The 13,827-nt window shown below is 39.0% G+C and overlaps 1 protein-coding gene across 4 annotated transcripts in view; it reads right to left on the bottom strand.

Annotated features, from left to right (window-relative positions):
* GULP1 (GULP PTB domain containing engulfment adaptor 1) overlaps positions 1-13,827 on the bottom strand; it is a 670,190-nt gene that overhangs the window by 79,983 nt on the left and 576,380 nt on the right. For all 4 annotated transcript variants that reach the window (XM_063430129.1, XM_063430126.1, XM_063430128.1 and 1 more), the window contains one exon: positions 3,902-3,994. In XM_063430129.1, coding sequence (XP_063286199.1) covers positions 3,902-3,994 — 93 coding nt within the window. The remainder of the gene's footprint in view (positions 1-3,901; positions 3,995-13,827) is intronic.

The raw sequence follows: 13,827 nt of genomic DNA, 5'->3' as shown, positions 1-13,827 counted from the left end.
TTTAAATGGTGACTATGGGATTGGGGACCACTAGCCACCCGAGGTGCAAAGTATTATTTGGGGTGGACAATAACATGTCCAGACCCTCTTTTTTATCATTAATTAGGGCCCACTCCTGTCACCCTTGGTGGGGCCAGAAAGAGGACAAAGATCCTTTTATTATAAATATTAAGGCCCCAACCCATCAGCTATGGGGCGGGCTCAGAGGAGGGGACAGTAGGCCCCACCCTACAAATTTAAAGTAACCCACACCCAATTCCCATGGATAGGGGATTTGGAGAGGACTATTATTTCATTGGGGGATTTGGGAGGACCATTATTTCATTGGTACCATCCCTCTGGGATGGGCCTTTTCTAGCGACTGGGAAGCAATGGCTGCCAAGTTGCTAGTTTCTTAACATTTAGTAGATATGCCCAACCTGCTGCATTGGTCTCATATGAGTTTTATTTTTTTACTTTTTTTTTATGTGGCTGCTGTATAGCAAGTGCTGGCCAGCTGCCACATAATTAACCATAACACCTCCAGGGTTTTTTAACTGCTTTCCCACTGGATGCTACTGCTGCCAGTGAGCAAATAGTTCTTTAAATGATCAATTCTCTTGCAAATAGAAAGTAAATGATAATTTGCAAATGTGCATCCTGCCCGATGAATTTGGTTTACTACGGCTACCATGATTTAGGGATGTCGCGAACATAAAATTTTTGGTTTGCAAACCGCGAACGCGAATTTGCGCAAATGTTCCCGAACCGAGCGAATCGCCATAGACTTCAATAGGTAGGCAAATTTTAAAACCCACAGGGACTCTTTCTGGCCACAATAGTGATTGAAGGGGGGTGGGGGGGAGACCTATTCTCCTTCACCCCCCCGGCCCCCACCCCTGGGCGGCGGGTGGGGGCCATAAAGATAATGAGGAGGGGGGACCTACTGTCCTCTCTCCCAGGCCCCCACCCCTGTGCAGCAGGTGGGGGCCATAAAGATAATGAGGGGGTGACCTACTGTCTTCCCCCCCAGGCCCCCACCCCTGTGCGGCGGGTGGGGGCCATAAAGATAATGAGGGGGGACCTACTGTCCTCCCCCCCGGCCCCCACCCATGGGCGGCGAGTGGGGGCCATAAAGATAATGAGGGATGGACCTACTGTCCTCCCCCTCTCTGGCCCCCACCCCTGTGCGGTGGGTGGGGGCCCTAAAAAAACAATAAGGGGGTCCTACTGTCGCCCCCAGCCCCCACCTCTGAGCGGTGGGTGGGGGCCCTAAAAAAACAATAAGGGGGACCTAATGTCCTCCCTCCTGGCCCCCACCCCTGAGCGGTGGGGTGGGGGCCCTAAATACAAATGGGGGGGGACCCTAGTCACCCCCCAAAAAAAAAATATCCCCCTACCTACCCCCCTCACCCTAAAAAAATGAGGGGACCTTTAACTTAGAACCTGTAAAAAAAATTAGAAAAAAACAACTTACCATTCGATGTTTTCTTTCTTCTAAAATATTCTTTTTTCAGCCCCAAAAAAGGCCAAATAAAAAACAATAATAACCGACGCAATAAAAAACAAAACAAAAAAAAGAAACGAGCGCCAAAAAAAATTACCTATCTTCACCCATGGAGGGCTCCGCGCAGACTGAGCTCTGCAGGGGCGGGGGAAGGCTTATAAAGCCTTACCACGGCCTGCAATTAGGCTAAGAACACTCTGATTGGCTGGTTTAAGCCAATCAGAGTGATCTTTGTCATTTTACACAGCGTGGGAAAATTCCAAAGAACTTTCCCACGCTGTGTAAAATGACACAGAGCACTGTGATTGGATGGCTTGAAATCCATCCAATCCCAGTGCTCTGTGTCATTTTACACAGCGTGGGAAAGTTCTTTGGAATTTTCCCACGCTGTGTAAAATGACAAAGAGCACTCTGATTGGTGGGCTTGAAATCCATCCAATCACAGTGCTCTGTGTCATTTTACACAGCGTGGGGAAATTCCAAAAAACGTTCCCATGCTGTGTAAAATGACACAGTGCACTGTGATTGGATGGATTTCAAGCCATCCAATCACAGTGCTCTGTGTCATTTTACACAGCGTGGGAAAGTACTTTAGAATTGTCCCACACTGTATAAAATGACAAAGAGCACTCTGATTGGCTTAAACCAGCCAATCAGAGTGTTCTTAGCCTAATTGCAGGGCGTGGGAAGGCTTTATAAGCCTTCCCCTGCCCTGCAGAGCTCAGTCTGCGCGGAGCCCTCCATGGGTGAAAATGGATTTTTTTTTTTTTTTAATTGCGTCGGTTATTATGGTTTTTTATTTGGCCTTTTTTGGGGCTGAAAAAAGAAGATTTTAGAAGAAAGAAAACATCGAATGGTAAGTAGTTTTTTTCCTATTTTTTTTACAGGTTCTTAGTTAACCCCTTAAGGACCAAACTTCTGGAATAAAAGGGAATCATGACATGTCACACATGTCATGTGTCCTTAAGGGGTTAAAGGTCCCCTCCTCATCATTTTTAGGGTGAGGGGGGTAGGTAGGGGGATATTTTTTTTTGGGGGGGGTGATTAGGGTCCCCCCCATTTGTATTTAGGGCCCTCACCCACCGCTCAGGGGTGGGGGCAAGGGGGGAGGACATTAGGTCCCCCTTATTAGTATTTAGGGCCCCCACCCACCGCTCAGGGTGGGGGCTGGGGGGGACAGTAGGTCCCCCCCTCATAATAATAATGATAATAATAATAATAATAATAATAATAAAAAATATATAAAATGATTGCAGCTTCCGAATGAATCTAAAATGGATGCTGTCCAGTAGGTGGGAGGGTCTGCTAGGGAGGGTCTGCTGCTGATTGGCTGTAATGTGTCTGCTGACTGTGCGGTACAGGGTCAATGATTACTCAATGATGACGAATAGGGGGTGGACCGAACATCGCATGTGTTCGCCCGCGGTGGCGAACGCGAACATGCTATGTTCGCCAGGAACTATTCACCAGGGAATAGTTCGGGACATCACTTCTCTGATTCTCTTACTGTAAATTGCTTCACATGCAAAATCCCCGTTTTTCTGAATGCTCCCAAATGAGAATGTTACAGAATTTGTTAGCCCAACTGAATCCTGAATCCTGACCAAATCAGAATTGATTTGCAAAAAGTTGGCATTTAGTAAATAACACTCCCAGTGCCAAGGTGATAAATAAATACATTTTAAAGACATTATCATGTTTTATTATTATCTTCTTTTGATAGCTTGTTCATCAGTTTTTTTTTTTTTTATGTTCCAAGAATATTGTTGTCATTTGTGCCCTGTGGCTGTGCTAAAAAAACTTATCAGTATATCTCTGGTACTATACAACTAATCTAGACTATGTCTTAAAAGCCCATATGACAAGTATACATATGTTGAATCTATTCATGTGTAATTCACTAGAAAAATGTTCTTACCCAAAATCCATAAACATAGTGCAAGAACTATGAAATCTGTGGGAACAAAACTCTGCTGACCTGTTTGAAATATGTAATTATGCTCAACCATGCTCTATTGACCTAATTATGGGACAAAATACAGCTTACAGAAAGGAAACCAATACTAAATTATTTTACTGTTCCCCATAAAGAAAAAAAATGACTTTGCAACTTTTCTGAAGTGGTAATACATATTAGCCCCTCCAGCTTCATACTTGTTTTTTTCATTTAAAAAAAATAGTAACATAAAATGCTATTTCCATAGTTGCAGATGTTTTTTTTTTTTCACTGGATGCCTCCCAACTATAAAGTTTTAATTCCAAACTTACTATTTTGTGTTATAGGCAGTAGGACATTTGCCATTATAACAGAGATGCAGGGAGGTAAAATCAAGTCCAAACTAATAATCATGTTTCTTCTTGAAAAATCTAATTGCAGAACAATTACATATAAAACTCCAATGTATATGCACTTACAGGTGAGGATGTTATATCACCAATTCTTAACTGATTTTCCAAGTCTTGCACTTTGTACTTTAGTTCTGTATTTTCTGTTTCTAGCTCCTGAATCTGCAGAATTAAGCAAAGGTAATTGAAGAGTAAGTGTCAATTAATAGATTAAGATACATAAAATGTTTATCAGGCACGTTGATTTTGCACATATATATGCAAATACACTTCAATAAAGCATCTTCTATCACAATTATAGTAAAGAATTCCATACTTAAGTTGTACTTATTGTCTCCCTGTCATGGTGAAGTCCAGCATTAGTGGCTCCTACCTGTCAATCTAAGAACACCTGAGGCAGATGGATCATTATCCCAGGTATATAACACTGTCTCTCCCTGAGGGCAGAGTCAGTTTGTTGTTTCATGTTTCCTGTTGACTAAGACTGACTTGGCTTGTGACCCCTGCTTGTGATATCTAAGTTATTGCCTGTTTGCCACCTGCCCGAACCTTTTTGATCGTGCCTGACTAATCTTCTGGATTTTTACCTTGCCTGTTTCCTTGTACCTGCCTAAGCCCCCATGCACAGATTCAGAGCCCAGGTAGCTTCTTACCTGGTTACCGTGGGCTGTGTTAATCTGCAAGGGTGAGCATACATCTCTGCACTTCGGACTCCAAACAAGGTAAGCCATGACACTCCCAACCTTATTTGGGTAGGGGGCAGTTTTCCAGCTTCTTACCCATATTGTATAAAGGACAAATGGTAGCACAGGAACAGAGGGGTTAAGGAACCTGCTCAATGAGCTTACATGCTAGAGGGAGTGGGGTATAGTGACACAAAGGGTATAAGTAGGGGGTAATGAAAAAGGTTGCTAGAAAAGTATTCACTGGGAACTTAGTAGGTTATTTTTGACAGATGCAGGAGAGGAGTCATGGGGGGTTGGGATGAATGAAAATCCAATAACAGTTTAAATGATTTGCTTTCCTAAAGAAGTGTGTTTTCAAAGATTTTTTGAAGGAGTGGAGACTGGGTGAAAGTCTAACTGAGAAGGGAAGGAAGTTCCACAGAAAAGATTCAGCCCTGGAGAAGTCTTGGAGACGAGCATCAGATGTGGGAGAACAGACAGAGGATAGACGAAGGTCTTTGGCAGAGTGCAGTGGCCTCGACGGGACATACTTGTGTATTAGGGAGGATAGGTAGTTTGGAGCAGCATTATATAGGGATGTGTAAGCAAGCACCAGAATCTTAAATTGAGCCCTATATCTAACTGGAAGCCAAAGTAGGGACTGACAGAGGGGGGCAGGCGTGGGAGGTGTGGGCGAACAGGAAAATGAGCCTTGCCGCCACGTTCATAATAGATTGCAGTGGAGCAATCTGGGAACACGTAAGACGACTGAGAAGGGGATTGCAGTGGTCAAGATGAGAAAGAACAATGGCATGGACCATAGAAACATAGAATGTGACGGCAGATAAGAACCATTTGGCCCATCTAGTCTGCCCAAGTTTTTTAAATACTTTCATTAGTCCCTGGCCTTATCTTATAGTTAGGATAGCCTTATGCATATCCCATGCATGCTTAAACTTCTTTACTTTGTTAACCTCTAACACTTTAGCTGGAAGCCTATTCCATGCATCCACTACCCTCTTAGTAAAGTAATACTTCCAGATATTATTTTTAAACCTTTGCCCCTATAATTTAAGACAATGTCCTCCTGTTGTGGTAGTTTTTCTTCTTTTAAATATAGTCTCCTCCTTTACATTGTTGATTCCCTTTATATATTTAAATGTTTCTATCATATCCCCAGCACCTTAGCCACATCTGGTGTTAAATTGGGGTGGATGCAAGCTATGTTTTTAAAATGGAAGTGGCACGATTTGACGATCGACTGGACATGAGGGGTGAAGGAGAGGTTGGAGTCAAAGAGAACACATAGGCAGTAAACCTGCAAGGTAGAGCTGATGGTGGCACCATTGACTTGGAGGGAGAAAGACACGGGAATAGCAACACTTGAGGGAGGAAAGACAAGAACTTCTGTTTTGGACAAGTTGAGTTTAAGGAAGTGTGCAGCCATCCAATCATGGAAATCTGCATATAAATGATAATGGAAGCCAAAGGAGCTGATGGGTTTACCAAGGGAGGCAGTATAGATGGAGAACAGTAGAAGACCAAGGACTGATCCTTGGGGGACACCAACAGAGAGCGGCTGGGGAGAAGAGGTAGAGCCAGAGAAATAAACTCTGAAATAGTGCTGGGAGAAGTAGAGGAGAGAGCAGTATCTTGTGGACAGAGATTATGGAGAATGAGAAGAAGCTGTTGATTAACAGTGTCAAAGGCAGCAGAAAGATCAAGGAGACTTAAAATAGAGTAATGGCCATGAGATTTAGCAGCGATTAAATCGTTGTATACTTTGGTCACAGCTGTTTCAACAGAGTGATGAGCGCGGAATCCAGACTGAAGCGGGTCAAGCAGAGAGTTTGATTCAAGGTGGATATGAGTCTGTAAATTTTGCATACACAACTCTCTCAAGGATCTTGGAGGCAAATGGCAGTAGCGATAATGGGCAGTAGTTGGATGGGAGTTGGGGTGGAGGTTGGCTTTTTCAGATTTGGCGTTATGGATGCATGCTTGAAGGATGAAGGAAATGTGGTGGAGGAAAGGGAGAGATTGAAAATGTTGGTAATGGGAAGAGCAAGAGAGGGAGACAGAGTGCTGATGAGATATGAGGGAATAGGATCGAGGGAACAAGTGGTGGGGCAGAAGGCCCGGAGCAGAGCATAAACCTCTTCTGTTGTAGTAGGTGCGAATGAGCATAGAACAGTGGAGTGAGTGGGGTTGGGTGATGTATTGGGAGGGGAGGGAGAGAGTTTAGAGATCTCTTCCCTGATTGTAGAAATCTTCTCAGTGAACTGAGTTGCAAAGGTTGAGGCGGATAGGTTGGTAGGACGAGGGGGAGCAACAGGGCGAAGGAGAGCATTAAGTGTGAAATAGGCATTTAGGTTGGTTGGACAGAAAAAAATGATTTGCACTCTCAAATGCAAAACAAAAAAACCCTCTGTGGCTATTACTAAGGTAAAATATAAAATTTATATAAATACCCAGATATAGGAAGTGCGAAGACTCCTCAACGTCTTCAATATCTTATACATAAAACCATAAATAGCACGACCTAAAAATACAAAGGGAGACCAATAGTGCAGACAAAAAAGCGCTAAAAAACATAAAAAAGGGGAACTATAAAACACTCACAAACATAGAAGTTTAAAAGGCAGGGTATACTCAGTCTTCTTCAAGTGCTTCTTTTCTTCTTGTGTATGAAGATAGGTACTTGAAACAAAGCACAGAAAAAGAACATAGTGTGTAACTGTATAATTTTCCAAAAAATGCTTTATTGTGTACACTTACAAAATCAAGAAGTTAAAAAGGCCCATCAATATATACATCCACTGTCAGCTACCAGGTACAGATGAAACCGCCAGGATTAAAAGACAAAATTGGATGAAAAAGGGTCCACAGTAAAATAATTAAAAGTGAAATAAAGCTTGCCACCCTACGCGTTTCGTCTAGAAGACTTCGTCAGGGGCTTGTGGCAACAATACACAGTATACAAATACATACATTTAAATACCCTGCCAAACAAATTCTAAACCAATCAAAAAAATATCAAACCAATCAAAAAAGCAAAGCTTCCAAGTAAGTCCACCTGAAAGTAATTTCATCCATCCGTGTTTCTTCCTCTTTCTTCGTTTTTCGCGCTTCTTGAAAGCGCTTGCGTCCCAAGCCTCACTCTCCATGTTTCCGGAAACAGTCGCCAGTTCAATTCCGGACACTTGCGTTTCGTCACTTCCGGGCGACACCGGAAGTTATCATAAGTCTTATATGTGGAACGCATATGCGTTCCACTTGATCCGGAAGGGGCAGCTACCCTCCTTGGAACGCACATGCGTTCCATTCCGAACGGAAAAAATCAATAGGAATCCTAAACTGGGATGCACAGGCACTCCCACCAGGACAAACAAACATGTATTTAGTTAGTTGATAAAAAACTTATAAAAGCCCATCAAATGTAAAAATGAATTAAAAAATATACTAAATTAATATCATTAAAAATAACAATGTATATAAAAAATAAAAAATAAAAAAGGGATATCTAAAAAATAAAATAAAAATAAACATAAAAATAAAAACCTGAAATTCTTCAAAAGGATACCATAAAGCCCTCATGCTAAAATTTAAATGAACAATCACAAAAAACATGCCATATCGAAATCTACGTTCATACCATCAGGTTGCATTGTTCTTAGGGTGTGGATCCAATATCCTTCTCTCTGTCTTAATTTTAATACTAGATCTCCACCCCTCTCATCCAGACACACCTTTTCTATCCCAATACATGAAAAAGCACCGGAATTAAAATTTGGACACCTGATAAAGTGAACCGGTACTGAATGGGTTAATAACTTATTTTTAATATTGTTACAATGCTCTAGAAATCTTCTTTTCACTGGCCTAATGGTCCGTCCGACATATTGGGTTCCACACCCACATGTCAGAAGGTATACCACATGTGTGGAATTACAAGTGATATGTTGCCTGATTTTAAATTTTTTCTTTGTTCTTGAACTACTAAAATAATAGCTTTTACTGTTCTTAAAGTGACAACTCTTACAAGTACCACATGTATAGAAACCTCCACGTATTTCATCTCCTTGCTTATCTTTGTTCCTAAACGTGCTAGGTGCCAATGTGTTTTTAAAACTCCTCCCTTTTTTAAAAATAATTTGTGGAACCGGTGGAAGTTCTGTTCTTAAAAAATCATCTTCTAATAATAAAGGCCAGTGTTTATTTAATATTTTTTTAATTTGTTTAGCATGAACATTATATTGGGTATTAAAAGAAAAGGCAAATTTATTTCTAACCAGTGACGCCCTCCTATCTTTATTAAGTAATAAATCCCCTCTATCTTTGTTAAAAGAATGCGTTATCTCCTTGTTAATAAAGTTATTTGTATACCCCTTTTGTATAAATTTATTTTTTAAAAAAGAGGCCTGATCCAGAAAAACTCCCTCATCTGTACAATTCCGCCTAATCCTTGTAAATTGACTTCGTGGAACCCCACGAAGCCAATTAGGGTGATGGTTGCTTTCCGTATTAATATAACTATTAGCATCGGTGGGCTTAAAAAAAGTTTTAGTCTTAATTTTAGCATCTTCAATAAAAATCGTAAGATCTAAAAAATTAATTTCATCATAGCTAAAAGTCGGAGAAAAAATTAAAAAGAGTTGATTACAATTAATATAATCAATAAAATCTTTTAAATTACTTTCTGAACCGTTCCAGATGAAAAGAACATCGTCTATATATCTCCTCCAGAGTACCAAGTTCGCGCCGAAAGGGTTATTCTTCCATATAAAGTTGTTCTCCCAAAAATCCAAAAAAATATTAGCATAACTCGGCGCGAACTTGGTACCCATGGCGGTTCCCTGTAACTGAAGAAAAAAGTCATCATTAAAAGAGAAAAAATTATGAGTTAAAATAAAATAGATACTGTCCAACAGAAAACTGCTAAAATCCGTTGATATCTCTGGGTCTAAATTTAAAACTGACTTGACTGCTGCAAGCCCAAGGTCATGTCGAATAACAGTATACAGTGATGTTACATCAACTGTAACCCAGATGTAATCTTTTTTCCATTCAAGGCACTCCAATTCTTGTAACAGACTTTTAGTATCTTTTAAATAGGACTTCGCCCCCTGGGCATATTTTTGAAGAAAAAAGTCTATAAATTCCGATAACTTTGATGTGAGTGAGTCAACCCCACTGATAATCGGTCTACCAGGGGGCTGGGTTATTGACTTATGCACTTTGGGCAAAAAATAAAAAGTCGGAATCCTTGGGGCTTCTGAATATAAAAACGAAAAATTCTTATCATCAATAATACCTTCTTCCCTGTATTTAGTGAGTAATATTTTTAACTCGCTGTTAAAAGTAGCGTTGGGGTTGGAGGATAATTTCTTATAGGTGGTGGTATCCCCTAAAAGTCTGTCTGATTCTTTAAGGTAATACTCTGTAGACATAACCACAGTGCCACCCCCCTTATCGGCACTTTTAATAACGATATCTTTACGTTCTTTAAGCGATTTTAATACTTTATTTTCCTCTTTGGTCAAATTAAAATTTCTCAGTTTAAAATCTATTTTATTCATATCCTTATTAACCATTTTAAAAAAGGCCTCTAATTGATGACCTCTTTCATTAGGGAAGAAAGTAGACCTAGGTTTAAAAATTGATTTTGGAGAACTATTCGAATTATCATTCTTATTACGAAAACCTTCCATTTCTTTCTTTTTAAAAAATCTCTTTATAGACATTTTCCTTACAAACTTATTAAGATCAATAAATAAGTCAAAGGGTTTAGCAGCAGTATTAGGAGAAAATTTTAAGCCTTTTTCTAAAATTAAAATCTCGGTCAAAGATAAAATTACATCATCAATTATAAAAATGCCCTTAGATAGGGCTAAAGTTTTTATTTCGAATGGGTCGTCCCTTCGCTTACTCGCCTCCTTTTCCCTGGGGCATTCCACTCCCCCAGGGGGGCAACCCATTCGACGACCCATTCGAAATAAAAACTTTAGCCCTATCTAAGGGCATTTTTATAATTGATGATGTAATTTTATCTTTGACCGAGATTTTAATTTTAGAAAAAGGCTTAAAATTTTCTCCTAATACTGCTGCTAAACCCTTTGACTTATTTATTGATCTTAATAAGTTTGTAAGGAAAATGTCTATAAAGAGATTTTTTAAAAAGAAAGAAATGGAAGGTTTTCGTAATAAGAATGATAATTCGAATAGTTCTCCAAAATCAATTTTTAAACCTAGGTCTACTTTCTTCCCTAATGAAAGAGGTCATCAATTAGAGGCCTTTTTTAAAATGGTTAATAAGGATATGAATAAAATAGATTTTAAACTGAGAAATTTTAATTTGACCAAAGAGGAAAATAAAGTATTAAAATCGCTTAAAGAACGTAAAGATATCGTTATTAAAAGTGCCGATAAGGGGGGTGGCACTGTGGTTATGTCTACAGAGTATTACCTTAAAGAATCAGACAGACTTTTAGGGGATACCACCACCTATAAGAAATTATCCTCCAACCCCAACGCTACTTTTAACAGCGAGTTAAAAATATTACTCACTAAATACAGGGAAGAAGGTATTATTGATGATAAGAATTTTTCGTTTTTATATTCAGAAGCCCCAAGGATTCCGACTTTTTATTTTTTGCCCAAAGTGCATAAGTCAATAACCCAGCCCCCTGGTAGACCGATTATCAGTGGGGTTGACTCACTCACATCAAAGTTATCGGAATTTATAGACTTTTTTCTTCAAAAATATGCCCAGGGGGCGAAGTCCTATTTAAAAGATACTAAAAGTCTGTTACAAGAATTGGAGTGCCTTGAATGGAAAAAAGATTACATCTGGGTTACAGTTGATGTAACATCACTGTATACTGTTATTCGACATGACCTTGGGCTTGCAGCAGTCAAGTCAGTTTTAAATTTAGACCCAGAGATATCAACGGATTTTAGCAGTTTTCTGTTGGACAGTATCTATTTTATTTTAACTCATAATTTTTTCTCTTTTAATGATGACTTTTTTCTTCAGTTACAGGGAACCGCCATGGGTACCAAGTTCGCGCCGAGTTATGCTAATATTTTTTTGGATTTTTGGGAGAACAACTTTATATGGAAGAATAACCCTTTCGGCGCGAACTTGGTACTCTGGAGGAGATATATAGACGATGTTCTTTTCATCTGGAACGGTTCAGAAAGTAATTTAAAAGATTTTATTGATTATATTAATTGTAATCAACTCTTTTTAATTTTTTCTCCGACTTTTAGCTATGATGAAATTAATTTTTTAGATCTTACGATTTTTATTGAAGATGCTAAAATTAAGACTAAAACTTTTTTTAAGCCCACCGATGCTAATAGTTATATTAATACGGAAAGCAACCATCACCCTAATTGGCTTCGTGGGGTTCCACGAAGTCAATTTACAAGGATTAGGCGGAATTGTACAGATGAGGGAGTTTTTCTGGATCAGGCCTCTTTTTTAAAAAATAAATTTATACAAAAGGGGTATACAAATAACTTTATTAACAAGGAGATAACGCATTCTTTTAACAAAGATAGAGGGGATTTATTACTTAATAAAGATAGGAGGGCGTCACTGGTTAGAAATAAATTTGCCTTTTCTTTTAATACCCAATATAATGTTCATGCTAAACAAATTAAAAAAATATTAAATAAACACTGGCCTTTATTATTAGAAGATGATTTTTTAAGAACAGAACTTCCACCGGTTCCACAAATTATTTTTAAAAAAGGGAGGAGTTTTAAAAACACATTGGCACCTAGCACGTTTAGGAACAAAGATAAGCAAGGAGATGAAATACGTGGAGGTTTCTATACATGTGGTACTTGTAAGAGTTGTCACTTTAAGAACAGTAAAAGCTATTATTTTAGTAGTTCAAGAACAAAGAAAAAATTTAAAATCAGGCAACATATCACTTGTAATTCCACACATGTGGTATACCTTCTGACATGTGGGTGTGGAACCCAATATGTCGGACGGACCATTAGGCCAGTGAAAAGAAGATTTCTAGAGCATTGTAACAATATTAAAAATAAGTTATTAACCCATTCAGTACCGGTTCACTGTATCAGGTGTCCAAATTTTAATTCCGGTGCTTTTTCATGTATTGGGATAGAAAAGGTGTGTCTGGATGAGAGGGGTGGAGATCTAGTATTAAAATTAAGACAGAGAGAAGGATATTGGATCCACACCCTAAGAACAATGCAACCTGATGGTATGAACGTAGATTTCGATATGGCATGTTTTTTGTGATTGTTCATTTAAATTTTAGCATGAGGGCTTTATGGTATCCTTTTGAAGAATTTCAGGTTTTTATTTTTATGTTTATTTTTATTTTATTTTTTAGATATCCCTTTTTTATTTTTTAATTCATTTTTACATTTGATGGGCTTTTATAAGTTTTTTATCAACTAACTAAATACATGTTTGTTTGTCCTGGTGGGAGTGCCTGTGCATCCCAGTTTAGGATTCCTATTGATTTTTTCCGTTCGGAATGGAACGCATGTGCGTTCCAAGGAGAGTAGCTGCCCCTTCCGGATCAAGTGGAACGCATATGCGTTCCACATATAAGACTTATGATAACTTCCGGTGTCGCCCGGAAGTGACGAAACGCAAGTGTCCGGAATTGAACTGGCGACTGTTTCCGGAAACATGGAGAGTGAGGCTTGGGACGCAAGCGCTTTCAAGAAGCGCGAAAAACGAAGAAAGAGGAAGAAACACGGATGGATGAAATTACTTTCAGGTGGACTTACTTGGAAGCTTTGCTTTTTTGATTGGTTTGATATTTTTTTGATTGGTTTAGAATTTGTTTGGCAGGGTATTTAAATGTATGTATTTGTATACTGTGTATTGTTGCCACAAGCCCCTGACGAAGTCTTCTAGACGAAACGCGTAGGGTGGCAAGCTTTATTTCACTTTTAATTATTTTACTGTGGACCCTTTTTCATCCAATTTTGTCTTTTAATCCTGGCGGTTTCATCTGTACCTGGTAGCTGACAGTGGATGTATATATTGATGGGCCTTTTTAACTTCTTGATTTTGTAAGTGTACACAATAAAGCATTTTTTGGAAAATTATACAGTTACACACTATGTTCTTTTTCTGTGCTTTGTTTCAAGTACCTATCTTCATACACAAGAAGAAAAGAAGCACTTGAAGAAGACTGAGTATACCCTGCCTTTTAAACTTCTATGTTTGTGAGTGTTTTATAGTTCCCCTTTTTTATGTTTTTTAGCGCTTTTTTGTCTGCACTATTGGTCTCCCTTTGTATTTTTAGGTCGTGCTATTTATGGTTTTAAAGG

Source organism: Pelobates fuscus, chromosome 8, assembly GCF_036172605.1.
Source record: "Pelobates fuscus isolate aPelFus1 chromosome 8, aPelFus1.pri, whole genome shotgun sequence".
NCBI lineage: Eukaryota > Metazoa > Chordata > Amphibia > Anura > Pelobatidae > Pelobates > Pelobates fuscus.
This window is presented reverse-complemented; position numbering and strand designations above follow the sequence as displayed.